This window comes from Gasterosteus aculeatus, chromosome Y, assembly GCF_964276395.1.
Source record: "Gasterosteus aculeatus chromosome Y, fGasAcu3.hap1.1, whole genome shotgun sequence".
Taxonomy (NCBI): domain Eukaryota; kingdom Metazoa; phylum Chordata; class Actinopteri; order Perciformes; family Gasterosteidae; genus Gasterosteus; species Gasterosteus aculeatus.
Genome location: NC_135709.1, coordinates 13,215,704 through 13,229,958, shown reverse-complemented (window position 1 = coordinate 13,229,958; position 14,255 = coordinate 13,215,704). Strand labels below are relative to the sequence as shown.

General features: G+C 44.9%; 1 protein-coding gene across 6 annotated transcripts; it reads right to left on the bottom strand.

Annotated features, from left to right (window-relative positions):
- Positions 1–158: 158 nt before the first annotated feature.
- On the bottom strand, positions 159–8,991 carry LOC120812215 (serine/threonine-protein kinase H1 homolog). 6 transcript variants are annotated; one of them, XM_078097785.1, is made up of 5 exons: positions 8,888–8,973; positions 8,030–8,281; positions 6,833–7,464; positions 4,613–5,485; positions 159–2,950 (listed from the first exon to the last, which is right to left on the bottom strand). In XM_078097785.1, the coding sequence occupies exons 3-5, from the start codon at positions 6,899–6,901 to the stop codon at positions 2,633–2,635; spliced, it is 1,260 nt and encodes a 419-aa protein (XP_077953911.1). In that variant the 5' UTR covers positions 6,902–7,464; positions 8,030–8,281; positions 8,888–8,973; the 3' UTR covers positions 159–2,632. The 6 variants fall into 6 exon arrangements, with proteins under 6 accessions (XP_077953911.1, XP_077953912.1, XP_077953913.1 ...); XM_078097786.1 differs by having other exon boundaries at positions 8,144–8,281; XM_078097787.1 differs by lacking the exon at positions 8,030–8,281 and having other exon boundaries at positions 8,888–8,991.
- Between the last annotated feature and the right edge of the window lie 5,264 nt (positions 8,992–14,255).

Sequence of the window (14,255 nt, the reverse complement as noted above, 5' to 3'; positions counted from 1 at the left end):
ATAAAATTGACTTCAAAATGTATTTTCCCTTTATCATTATCTCCGTTTTGCTCTTCATCATTTCCATGGATTAAACATGAATAGAAAACAGTTTATTTACTTACACCTCCTGTGACCTACAATCGTCTACAAGAAAAAATCTAAATGCAATCTCGCAGTCAGGTTTGAGTGTTTTATTGGCACGTACAACTCACCGTTTAAAAATGTTTAAAAAAAGTTAATGGTAGAGGAATCATTCATTGAGACACACAATAACAAAAGGAACACTTTTTTTTTTAACAAATGTACCGTCTTGCTGAGAAGCTGCTCATGAACCAGTTTGGTTACTCATTGACCGTCGCTCTTTTAAGCTGATATTTAAGAACGAGTTAAATGTGTTTAATTTCAAACAGATGCTCTAAGAGTCTTTTAAAGACGACCATGGCCGTCGTCCCTGTGAAGAAAACAACTTTACTGTGTGTCTGATGTCAAAACAACATTTTGGTGGGTCTTCCTCAATAAAACTATGAGAGAACACCAGTTTTAACGTCGGCCTCATTATCAGCCTTATATAAACAATTGAGTCACGCCCAGTAACAGCAGTGTCAAATCAGACTTCCATCACAGGAAAGAGGAAGATGACGTCGTGAGCATCCTGAAACAAGTAACTGAGGTCAGCTGACATGGCTCGGTTAAGTTTCCAGTACGTGTAAAAATAAAAATAAAAAAGACTTCACAACAGCGACACATCTTATAAGTCTGGGGTAGATCACAGCAAAATACTCAAGTAAAGAAGAGAAGACCCCACTGCAGCAAAGGGCTTTTTGTGGGACACGAAGACGCAAGAAGGATGCCATTTTAAAACATAATTCTATTTAAATGTATAGGTTAAGTGCTTTGCCAGATACAATTAGTAAAATGAAAAACACTCAGCTATTTCTAAGAAAAAGTAATGCTTCTTTGGGGAGATGTTCAATAATGAAATATCACATTTTGACTGAGTTGAGGATGAATCATTTCTATCACAACCCAACAGGAAGTGGCATTCATTAATCATTTGACTTGAACAGTTTAATAAGTTCAGAAGCTTTATTGTAATGCAGCCCTCCAAACTATACCTTCATATTAAGAAACACAAATCACTCAACTAGTCCCATTCCAGATTCTTACTTTTATATTGAAAGTAACCTTGATAGGCAAGGACGCGTAAGGGCACAAAGAAACAGAAGAGGACTGTAAGCTCTAGATTTTAGAATTCACAATCAAAAATTAACTAAACTAATAACGGTCTTTTGAGTCACCTCTCCACGCTCATCATCTTCAGTAGTTTCCCTCATGTCGGTCGTGATGGTGGTAAACTTCATTTAGGAAGGCGCTTCTGTTCTACAATCAGTGGGGAACTTGGGGAGCCGCTGCGAGGACGAGCGACATTTCAAAAACGCGGCGCATAGAGGATCCCCGCTCTGGTTGATGGACCATCCGCTCCTTAAGCTTCAAGGAAAACTTAAACGTGTTTCGGTTGGTTGTTTTTGTTGACGATGGCGGACGTTACGTCACCTGAGATTTCCTTTAAGATTTGGTCATTTGATGGATACTAAAGTGTTGTCAGAAATGTAATTTAAAGTCTATTTAAATTAGACAGTTATCGATAAACGTGAGCTTGTCCATGCTCAGCGGGTGGGGGTGACTGTGGAGCAGTTGTAGCTGTAATGAAGTCAGGTAGAAACCTGTGTTTGTGCCGTAACTAGGTTAGTTATTATTAACTAGTTAGTTATTTGAACCTGCAAAGCTCTGGTTCAGCCTCGGCTGTTGCAAGAGGCGAATTGACGCAACGTACACTGAAGTAGGTGGAAAATGCGGGACCCTGAACCAGTGAACGCGTTCCTAGAAACCAGGCGGAGGGAACACAGCAGGAAGTTCATGACCGAGTAGACACGGTCCGATGTCCAAAACAAAGAAGATCTAACGCAAAGCAGCTTCACAATCTTTGGACAGCTTCAGAAAAAGAAAATACATGACATCAACAGAGCTATAATGGAAACATGAGATAAGCTTGGAGTTGACTAAATAAAAAAAAAAAGGACAAGAATGACCTTCAAGGGTGCGAGTCTGTTGCAGTGTGCTTGCAGTAGACATGGTCCGTGCAATCCGCACAATAATTAATTCACAGCAATTTCCAAATCAGGAATGAACGCGGGTAGGCAGCCCTACTTCTAAAAGTATCCCTTTGTTCTTCGAGAAACTCCAGTACCCAGAACTCTGTTCAACAGATCCTTGTGGAAGGCCATTATCCAGTGACCGTTTGAATAGAGACTAATAATCGCGTCGACGATAATAAATAAATATGGAGAGACACAGCAATCGGAAGAACAAAAAGGGAGGAAAAAAAAAAAAGGAGCAGTGGAGGTGGCTCCACCCAGCTGGGGAAAAAGGTATAAAACCAGGTGAATGAATGGATGGAGAGATGATGTCACCATGGGGTGTGAAAAAGGTGGCTGGTGTGTCCTCGTCTGTCCTCGGCAGGACACACGCCGCCACGTGTGGTTCTTCAGGTCATTGTTTGACGTATTCTGTAAGGGCATTATGAGGCCGCTTTGCCCACCTGGCAGCAGCTCCGCACGCAGGAAGCTCTTGGAAAAGTCTGCCGCCCCCCTCAGCCGTTGTACTGCTGCTGGTAGCGGCGGTTGAGCTCGCGCAGCTCCTTCTCTCGCACCCGACGCGCCTTGTTGGACTTGGTGGAGCGGCTAGAGCGGGTGGACTGCGCCGACTTGGTGCTGTGGCAGCGCGAGGACGCCCGCTTCAGCAGGTTCTGGGAGATGCAGCGCTGCAGGTTCTTCATGGACGAGGACGCGGCCATGCTGACTACCCAGGGGTGCTTGATGGCCTGGCCCGCCGTGAGCCGCTCGCTGGGGTCCACCGTCAGAATCCGCTCCACGAAGTCCTTGGCCAGGTTGGACACGCTGGGCCACGGCTGGAGGCGGGAGACAAGACGTCAATTAAGACACTTTTTGGCGGTAGGTAAAACATATCCTTTTTGATGGCTTTGGTCTTCATTCGGGGGACATTTCTATTCAGTCAATCTCCACATAGTGTTATTACACAGTGTTGATGCATGTTTCAACATTACACCTGTACATACAGGTGTTAAAACTACTGCTTTTCATTCAATGAATATGAGCAATGGTGCTGCAGCTCAGCCTATTGGACACTAGGTGGCAGCAGAGAGATACTGAACTAAACAGTTTGATTTATTCCACTTAATGTGATAAGACATTTTGTAATCATTCAATCTACTTTATTCATTGTATGCAATTTTTCCACAGCATAACTTTTCCAAAATGTACATTATCGTCTCTGTGGCTTTGGGTCTATTTAGCACAATGACTGGTACCGAGTCACTATCGCGATACCAGCAGGGCCCAAACACATCTTTACTTTACTGTTTCAACTATACTATGTGTATTATTTAACAATTTGTAACTTTTTTTGAGCCAATTTTGTCTTTGTATTATTTATTATTCTTTGTTAAATTGAAGGACATTTAATTCATTTGGAGTGACTTACTGATAAATCGACTAACGGCGTCAGCTCTACGAACGCTTTCAAGTGGTATTTAACAATAGATTCAAGCTGCTGCTTTCCAATCGATTTAGAGCACTGAAAGGTAATGGATCAAAAGAAATAGCCAACAAATCAATAAAAGATAAGAGAGAACTTTGCGAGCAAGCCAACAAATAACTGTGGAGACTGGAGAAGTTTGCGTGCATGACTTACAGGATGCACGTTGGTGGAAATGTCAGCACGACCGAGCTCACAAGAAAACTCGACGTTCATTCAAAGCTGCTTTGATCACGTGTTTGCATTATAAAACCGGGTCAATGGACTACGTAATGTTACTTTACTCGTAAAGTCAACCCCAAAGTCAAAGAGCCGACCCAGAGGTCAGAGACGAGGGACTAGCATTCAACACTAGAATCCTAATGAATGCCAATGTGGCAACCGTTTCCCCATTTGAACATTAATTGTTAGAATTGGTCAATATAATTAGGGCAGTGTGTTCCTAGTGTGTCTCAGTATAATGTGACTTATTGTTTCAACGTGTGCCACGTCACTCTTCTTCTCCCCCTTTGTCAAACAGAAATTAGCTTTTATAAAAGGAAGTATGAACCCCTTTGCCCGTCGCGTAGACGCACAGTTCAGCTCTGGGCCAACGCAAGCGAGAGGATGTAACCACTTATTAAATATTACAAAACTGCTCAGTTGTTATTTACACCGGAGGGGCTGTTTGTGAGGCAAACATTAACCGGGGGCCCCCTTTTTGTAAAAGCTCACCAGCAACATAAACACCCCACGCCGCGCAGCAACTACATACACGGATCGGGCATGAATGATAAGCGTGCACGCACACTCCAGAGGGAGGGCGTGTTGACAAACACACGCAAGTGAGCGCGCCACGGTAAAAGGAAGAAGAGACATACATGGACGCGGGATGCGAGAGGAGAGCGTGTGAGACAAACCCTGTCGCCTCGCAGGAAAAAGCTACACTTCTTCTCAGCAACCTTGACCTTGACGGCGCCTCGTGCGGGATGTATTCCAAACACAGGGGAAGTGTTTGTGAGCGATAACTCCTCACCTCTCCCGAGAAGCTGTACTTCCCCTTGAGGATCTGCCGGTAGAGCCTCATGCGGTTGTCGTCCTCAAAGGGCATGGTTCCGCTCAGCAGGATGTACGAGATCACCCCCAGCGCCCACATGTCCACGGCGTTGGTGTAGGGCTTCCTCACCAGGATCTCGGGGGCGATGTACTCTGGCGTGCCGCAGGTGGTCTTCATCAGACACTCGTCCCCCTTCTTCCTGCTGCTGGCCAGGCCGAAGTCGGTGATGATGATCTTGGAGTCGGACCCGGGGTGGTAGTAGAGCAGGTTCTCCGGCTTCAGGTCCCGGTGGGTGATGCCCAGGGTGTGCAGGTACTTGACGCCGTCCAGCACCATCTGCAGCACGCGCGTGGCGTCCCGCTCGGTGAAGGAGCCGCGCGCGATGATGCGGTCGAAGAGCTCCCCGCCGGTGGCCAGCTCCATCACCATGTAGACGCGCTCGGCCGTCTCGAACACCTCCATCAGCTGGATTATGTTGGTGTGACGGACGCGGCGCAGGACGCACAGCTCTGACTCGCAAACCTCCCTCCCCTCCCGGTAGCGGGTCTCGATCATCTTGATGGCATACGGCTGCCGCGTGCTCTTGTGCTCCACGCGGACCACCCGGCTGAAGCTGCCGCGGCCGATCAGCGCTTTGATGTCGTACTTGGCGGTGACCCGGGAGTCAAACTTGGCTCGATATTTCGCCACCTTCTTCCGCTGAGGGTCCGATGGATCGGACGGGTCCTTTGGGGGCTGGGCGGAAGCGGCGGCTTGGGCCTGCGCCTGAAACGGGGAGGCCCCACCCGTCTTGCTCCTAGTGCCGTCGCCCCGTATGAAGTGCTTATAGATATCCGTCTGAGGAGGATCAACCTGAAAAATACAATAAAAAAAACATAATTAACACTTAGACACCAATGTACATATTCTTAGTCTATAATTTGTTTAGTCTGACCAATATGAGGCTTCTAAGGCTCAGACAGATCAATATTTGGCTGATAGTAATCATCCTTTACATGAATGAATCTGAAACAGATACCACATACTTTTTTTGTGGCTTTACTTTACTTTACTCACTATGTAATTGCTGTTGAGATTTTAGGATTTTTTAGAGTCGATATATACAAAACTAGTCAACGACAATTGAGAGAAGAATATATGGATTGTTCCTTAAAAAGATGAATCCTAAACAGGGGGGAAAAAAAGTAAATTTATTGATATTACTAATTCATCTTTTGATACATTTCTCAATAGTAATAAAAATTAAAACATTTTCCCAAATCCCCAAAAGACGCATTTCAACCAACAGTCGAGAACCCAAATATCTTCTAATTAATATCAGAGAAGATATGATGATCAATTATCAAAATAGTTTCTAATTAGGGTCCGTTGGTCGGTTTTTCAATTGCAACATCTTGTGACATTCTGGCACCAGATGTAACTAGTTTCCAACGACTAAAAACATTTGAACCCTTCCAATATTCAAACGCTGCAAAAACATGTCACCAATCATTTTATAAACTAATGGTGCGTTTCCACCGATCGGTACGGTACAGGTCGGGTCGGTACCCTTTTATTTGTGTCTCCACTGCCAAAAGTTATGAATGGTACCAAAAATCCGAGCCGTACAGTACCACTTTTTGGGTACCCTTCCGTTAGAGTACACAGTTGTTTGGTACTAAAGGGTGGAGCTAGACTCACTGCAGAGCGTTGATTGGTTGAAAGAGTGTCGTCATTTGCGCGTGCCGCGAGGGGAAAGACAACACACGTAACACACTTGCAGCATGTAGCCTTTGCTCAAACAAAGATTGTTGTCTCCTTGTGACAAACAGCCTCATATCGAGAAGCAAGAACAGGATCGGCTGTACGTCCTCCGTTGTTGTTTGCGGTTAGCTTTCAGTTTTTGCGCGATCGAATGACGTCAATCTACTTTCCGTCAATCTACTTTCCACACCTATTAAGTTTACGTTATCACTACTTTCTGGAATACACCACGCCTATCAAGTAAGGGTACTGTTGGCGGTGGAAACGCTCGCCAAATCATGGTTAACAGACCCGACCCGACCTGTACCGACCCGACCCGTACCGTACCGATCGGTGGAAACGCGCCATTAGTAGCGAATAATTTTCTACTTTCAGCTTCTCACACATATTACTGCTTCTTTTGCTGCTTTCTAGAAACAACAGCATCAGGGGCGCTTTCTTCCTCGACCCACTGACCTCTTTGACCAGGTCCAACTGAACATCCCCTGGAGGCTCCGGGAGGACCTTGCTGTTCCTGCACCCCATCACATCAGCCTGGCCCACTGCTCAGCCAGCCGCACAGGCCACCAGGAGACCTGCCTCATCACAGCAACAGCTGATCCAACAGACTGTCGGTGTCCAGCATCCAGGCCGCACCCAGGCAGAGGGTTCATGAATGAAGCCGGTCACGCCCACACGAGCCCCCCGCAAGGCGGCATTGGCAGTCGCCCCTCACCAACGCACCCGATACACCCGACCTGAGTCCAGAGTAAAGGGTGTAGGGCGGCTGGATTTATTGCGGGGCGAGCGCGGGGCGAGCGCGGTACGCGTGCGTCTGCGCGGGGCGGCACGGATCGGTGGGGGTCTGGGTACCTCGAGCCCCTGGAAGTACCTACCAGGGCACCATGTCAGACGGCTTACTGTGTCAGGGAGCGATAGAGGTTCTATCAAACAGCTGAGAGTGCGGTCGCCTTTAGGAGAAGTGCGGATTAACTACGCCAGGATCCTTTTTTTTCCGGGATGGGGGGCTGTAATGTCAGCAGCGGTCTTGATACAGATATAGCAGCTCCACTGGAGGACGGCAGGCCGGAGAACAGCGGAGGGAAGCTCTGAAACACAGAAATGAAACATGAGAGATGGTGGTTTTAAGGCCCAAGGGCCAATAACAGAGAGGCAGATATCTAAAACACATGATGAGCAGCACTGAAGTCACACTGCGTTTTCCTGTGGTAGTTGTGTGATGAGGCCATTATTGTGAAACCAAAATATGATCACAGCCATTCAGACGTGTTCTGAGAATTCAGAAAAAAAGAGGGAGACGCGTTGCCATTGGTCACTTATATCCGGGTATCAAGAGCTGCTTTTTCAATATTGATAAAACCTGTGAGGGCAAAAGGTTTTAAAACACACCCCAGTTACAGCAACGGGACATTAACGGGAAACACCGCTAAAAACGGTACCCGTGAAAGGACCCGGGACAACTTTCACCAGAAAGTTGCATTCAAGTTTTGGTAGAATGAGAAAGAAAGAAAAAAAAGTCCAGGCCCTACTCATATCGATGTTTTTCTCTGCAGCCGAGACCCCGTTGGACCGTTATTTCCGGCAGGACATTCCTCGCAGACCTCCACCCTTGACCCCGACGCCGCCAGCGCGCGAGCGGCTGACCCTCCTCACCTCGTTAGCGGTTCCGAGGGCTCGTGGCGTGCGAGCGTGCTAACCGGACTAGCCCGCTAGCGGCGAGCAGGGCAGGACTCCCAACTTTTTTTTTGCCAAATCCAGCCTCCTCACCCCTCTCTCACTCGGCGGCGCGCTCCGGTTTCACCCCCGCAGTTTCACAACTTTATTCCCCCAAGTCGAGCAAGTGAAATCCGCCGCTTCACCTGTCAGCGACGCGATGCGTCACTCCGCCGGTGAGTCATTGAGGCTCTGTGGAGAAACATGGGAAAGGATGTTTTTTCGGACCGAGACCGCCGTCTCACATCCACAGGGAAGTGGAAAGACGCACGCCAACGGGTTCCGGTGTCTGCTTTTAAAATAAAACCACGAGCGGTGTTTTTACGATCATGTGATGTTTTTCCTCATTTGCTTGCTTGTGCTCTTATTTTTTTTAAAATTATTATTATAATTAACAACTTAAACCAAACCGCATATCTGACCAACAAATACTGCTGAGGATAGTACTAACTTGGACGGAAATGTCATATTCTCAAGCGTGGTTACATGGATTCGAATAACTGGCTTAGTCGGACTGAAATCGAATTATCCGTTTCATGTAAACACCTTTGTCCGACTATGTGCGGTCCGACTACGATCCGACTAACACCCCTGGATAATTCGATCCGATCCAGTTCATAGTTTGACTATTGCGGCATGTAACGGTGAATTGGATAAGGAACTGGACGTTGCGTCTTTGCGCATGCTTGAGATCCCGACGGCGTCTTCTCTCCGTTATCAAATCAGCCAATAGCACCATTCGCATTCGCTGTGCTCCTATTAACATCATGCAAAGATAGTAGAGGGATGTAGCTTCACCTTGCTCTCCGTTCGCCATCTTTCTCGTAATGTTGATGTTGATGTTGTTGTTGTTGGTAGTGGTGAAGCGGTCAAGCGGAAATGGCTGTATCACAACTAGTTGTAATGAAAACAGCGCCACCTATCGTATCGGATATGACATGCTTTCATGACTTGCGGCCAATGATTCGATTTATTCACTGCCATGTATATTGGGATAATAGCACTTGCCCCGAAAGACAGCATAGTCCGACTAAGCAAATATTCGAATTATACCATCATGTAAACACAAGTGTCACCATCTTCCATGTGTATATCTTTTAAGGAATATCAAGCATTGTGATGGCTTCAAAGCAGAGAGTTTCATTAAGGCCCCACAACTTGTGGTGCACAGTAAGGTCTAGTACTGTTGATACTGTCTGGTTGATTCTGATTCATTGAAAACGTGATCGTGATTAGCAGCTGACCGCTAATGGATCCGAACAGCAGAGTTAACGGTCTTGAGTGTGCTGCATATTTACGAATGAGCAGGTTTGAACAAATTACAAGAGAGCAGATCTGACCTACGGTGGTAAACCAATGAAACATCTCCCAAGAATTCCACAGGAATTTAATGGGAATGCATTGGGCGGTTATTGTATTGTTGTGTACCCAAGAGCCCTCAGCCTTGAGCCAATCACCATGCATCAGTTACATCACAAAAAAATATGTATAAATGTAAATATGCATCTGCTGATAACCCACATAACTCAAAGATCTGTTTTCTCACAACCCACTTTGAGTGCTTTTAATTTGAAGTCACAACCTTTTAACTTCCCGTGTGGTCTGTCGGTCACTTCTCAAACGGCGGAGGTCCTCTTCCACCCAACTTCTTTTGTAGATACGGGACGACCTCCTGCATCTTGTTTCGACTAAGACCCTTTTTACGTGACGTCACGCAACTTCCATTTTTACTCAAAGCCGGGTATGTTTACTTCCGCCAGCATAGAGGAACGCTATGGAATTTACACAGTCCCTTCAAAACCTGCCAAAAATACATCTGGATGATGTATAGTGGCTGGCAGACAAATGTTCACTCACAACACGTTCCAAACTTGATAACGGATATAAATTCTTCATTGAACAGTACCTGTTTGCGTATGAAGGTAAGCATTTTGTATTGTTCCGCCCAAAATTACGTTAGCGGAAGAGTTGGGATAATGGTAGTTGTTTGCTTTTTCTTCTGCAGTGAAAGTCCATATTCTTGATTAATTTACTGTAACACAGACCTGAAAAACTCTTGTTGCAGTTACGTTTATTACTGATGTTAGCTATATTTTGTGTAAGTTATTGTTAACGTTAGATAAAAGTAAGTAACGCATTCATGGTTAATGTTGTGCCCTTTCACCAAAACATTGCATTGGAATAGTTTCGAATGTAGTTGTCGATGAGGTGACAGTGAGAGGGCGTTGTCACAGGTCCATGAGGAAAAATGAGGAGGCTCATCACCTTAAGGTTTTTCTGATTTTCATGTTCTGCTGCAGTTGCAGAAACTTTGCTGTATCCCACAAAGTTCCATTGTGGTTCAGTGTGTTTCTTAGCCTGATGTCAATAAATGTGAGGTGCCAAAATCTAGATGACAACCTTACGCCCTGTGTCGGTCTTCGGGGTTCATTGGACCCATCAACGACCTTTGCTCAAATAAAAATTTATAATAAACAATAAACAATTTCTAGATCTACAAAAAAAAAATGTTTTAATGGATTGTTATCGGTTTTCATGTAGGCGTGACAAATAGTGACACTCATGTATGTATATATATATATATATATATATATATATATATATATATATATATATATATATATATATATATATATATATTTATATATATGTTGCCCCCACCTGTGACAGCATCTTCTCAATTTGGAACCCTTTGTCAGCCATTACTCCATCTTCTGGTTGAAGTATCTGCAAGATCTGCAATTGCCGAGTTATTTCTATATCAGAGATGGAGCCTGTGTACAATTTTGAAACCAATGTGATAGCCCCACATGGGGCAATGCCAATTAGACCTTTAAAGGTGGTGTGGTCTTTATAGTTGGAAAACGTTTCCGACTGCAGTAAGAGAGAAAATGCTGTTTCACAACGGATCTCGGTGCAGTCTATTATCACTCTCACCCGAGGGCAATGGAGCTTGAACTTGTCAGGCATTGTGGCCTGCAATTGCTCTCTCGTCATCCACAACGGTAGAGAGCCAAGAACCTGGTAAAGGTAGCTTGTCCATGTGAGGATGATGCGACTAACGGTAGACAAGCTGACCTTGAAGATGGTTGACAAGGTTTTCTCCTGAAGCCCAGCTGCAACACGACAGAGAAACATGAACAGTTCATCAATGAGCCAACGTTTTCGCTGAGGGCTAGGTGTCTCTTGTGCTGTTTGCTGTGCCTTGGACCAGTACAAAAGCCTTGAAGCAGAAGGGTAAACTGACTCCCAAAACACAGTGAAGACCTCCTTTGAGCTAAACTTAGTGTAGTAACAAAAGTCCTCATCTGTGATACAGAACTTGAAAATCAGAGGCTGCTGCTGCTTAACTGTCAGCTGCTGGATTTCAAGTTCAAGTGACACAACTTGAAACTCCAACTCCTGAATTTTCATCGCAGCAGCATCCAGTTTACCTTAAAAGCAAGAAAAGGTGAGGGTCTTTAGAGGGGACAGGACCAGCCGTTCAAAAGACTTCATGACTACAGAGGTCAGGGTGACGGACCTGTAGTCATTGAGTCCTGTGATCCTGGGCTTCTTGGGAACAGGGATGGTGGTGGAGGCCTTGAAGCAGGCTGGTACATGGCATGTCTCCAAGGAGGTGTTGAAGATGTCAGTCTGTGTTCATTTGATGCAACTTTCTACCCAAGCAGACTTTCTGCTCTTCATACCAACAAATAAAATGTATAACATCTCCAGTACATTGCACATGCATCGTGCATGTCTTATAAGTGCTTTAGTAAATATTCTTACATTCCACCACTGGCTGTACAATATGTTCAGTGAGTTCAGTATGTTCAGAGTTTGTTTTCAGCCGCTGAAAATGCTTTGACTGGCTCGTGGCTTTTCTTCCTGTTCTACTTTTTCAAGGCACAGCTGCTGGCTGAGTTGTTGGCGCACCTCACTCCCAGTCTGCCAGCAGCGGAGAGACGCCAAGGGACATTCGATGTGCTAACTAGCCCGCTAACCCTAATTCATTCAATAATTTGGCAGGATGAACAGTAGATTAGTACATCTATGTACATTGGGACCGCATGCAAAAGATGACAGCAGGTTATAAAGATGAGTTTTAGTAATGTGACAGGGCTCAATGGTAATTGTTTTTGTGTAATTGGGTTGTCTTAAATCGGTTTACCGTATTCAGTTTCCGAAAATGTATTTCCATGGTAGAACTAAAAATGTCTTACCGCACCAAGTGCCAAAATTAGCATCATGTAGACTTAGTTTAATTCAAGTTAGTTTGAAATGTGGTTCCACTGCACACAGGTGTGAAACAAAACAACCTCACTAAATGAAAAGAGAAACGTAACCACTTTTTGCCACTTCAGGGTTGATGACCCCAAACTCCCCATACAGCTGGGAGGGTTTGGAACAGCCGATGGTATAAGTAAGTGTAAATACTTGTGAAAATGTGTGTTTCCACACAGACAACAGAACTGACACACGGGAAGTGTGGATTTTCCAAGAGGGAAAACATGTTGTGGCTTTTACCCTGCCACCCATCCGCCTGCAAACTGTCTCTCTCTTCCTCCCACTCTGAACTTATTTTTGCCCTCTCATTTGTTGTTTGCGGGTTTGTGTGTGGGTTTTTGGAGACTCGTCTGACGTGAGTAGATCCCCTCACATGGGAAATGGGCCTCTATACAGCTAGGTAGATGTTTCATTAAAAACCAGACATTTCCACCTTTAACAATTGTATAGATTAAATTAATGTTGTCTTAAAGATGAACATTGATTTTTCCCTGTGTATATGTGTAAAGTATTATTAAATGTCCTGTTAAATAATTTTACACCGGTGTCAAGTGAGAATTTTTTAAATGAAACAAACAGAAATTTCTGCAATGGTTTAATAAGCCTCGGCTGGAGAATTATTGCCACCGGCTTCTTATCTCCATGCATTTGGATGCAAACTAGTTGAGATCGAGTTGGTACAGAGCATTGCCATGGCTGTATGCTAAATATGGCATCACAGTCACACTGCTATCCCTGACGCAAACGAAAAGTCTCAGTATTGGGCTTTAGCGGCACTCTGCTCACCACGGAATGTGGTGAAAGGGCAGAACAAGCACCCAAAATATATATAAATAATTTGATGAAATTGCCCTTGTTTCTTGTTCTTTCGGGTTTGTACCCTGTAATGCACTTATTGCAAGTCACTTTGAATAAAAGTGTCACATAAATGACATTCAATGTAATGTACCCTTAATTTGCAATCAGCGCCACTTTCTTCAGAGGAGAAGGAGTGCGACCTGTTTCACCAGGTGGTAGGAAGCTGTGCATGGAAAATAACTAGCTCTCTACATGCAAAGATTCACAATAAATTCACTACTCAACAACAGTTAGAGCGCAGCCAGATGTTGAAAGCACGGAATAGAATTTTAAATAGCATTCCCAGAATACAAAAGCTTGACTGCAACACGCGGGGAGTGAAGAGGAGCGTGTCCCCCTTTAGAGCGGCTTGATAGAGAGGATAGAGCTCAATTGATTGGAGTGAAGTAGAGAAAAGGTCAGACCCCCGCTGGGCCAATAAGGCTACTGTAGAGAAACACACATGCACGGACACAAACACAACCAGTAGAGACAGATTAACACAATTTACATACAAGACACAACTTTTTAAGCTGAGAGGAGCCAATGCTGTAACACGCACACACACACACAAACACACACACACACACACACAAACTGTGCTGCTAATCCGATTGTGCAATTCTGAACAGTAATACTCCGGATGCAAAATGAGCCTTGCAGGCCGTTTACTACTCTTCCTTGCTGACACTGAACAGGTGTGTGTGTGTGTGTGTGTGTTTGTGAGAGTGTGTGCGTGTGTGTGTGTGTAATGTCTACAATAAAATGCTGCCATGATTTGGTTGCTCAAGGTCACACACAGACACACACAAAGAGACCTTCCATTTTTGTCTTATAACAAACTATTTCTTTTTAAACCTCCCTTGACACCCACTCTTTCTCCTCCTAACCTCCCTCTCCCGTCCACCTCCTCCTCCTCCTCCCCTCTTTGCCTTCCCAATTTTAATCATTCATTAGTAACCTTCACTTTCTTTCTGTTATTTCTCTTTTCCCCAGTGTACCGCCCTCCCTTGCATACATCTTCATATAATCTGTCCTTTAAGTCCTTGTTTTCCCACTG

Excerpts from the sequence above, each read along its gene's own strand:
- LOC120812215 (XM_078097787.1), bottom strand. The coding sequence starts at position 6,901 with ATGGGGTGCAGGAACAGCAAGGTCCTCCCGGAGCCTCCAGGGGATGTT. Across the intron at positions 5,486-6,832 it reads AGTTGGACCTGGTCAAAGAG|GTTGATCCTCCTCAGACGGA; the intron begins GTCAGTGGGTCG and ends TGTATTTTTCAG. Across the intron at positions 2,951-4,612 it reads AGTACAGCTTCTCGGGAGAG|CCGTGGCCCAGCGTGTCCAA; the intron begins GTGAGGAGTTAT and ends TCCCGCCTCCAG.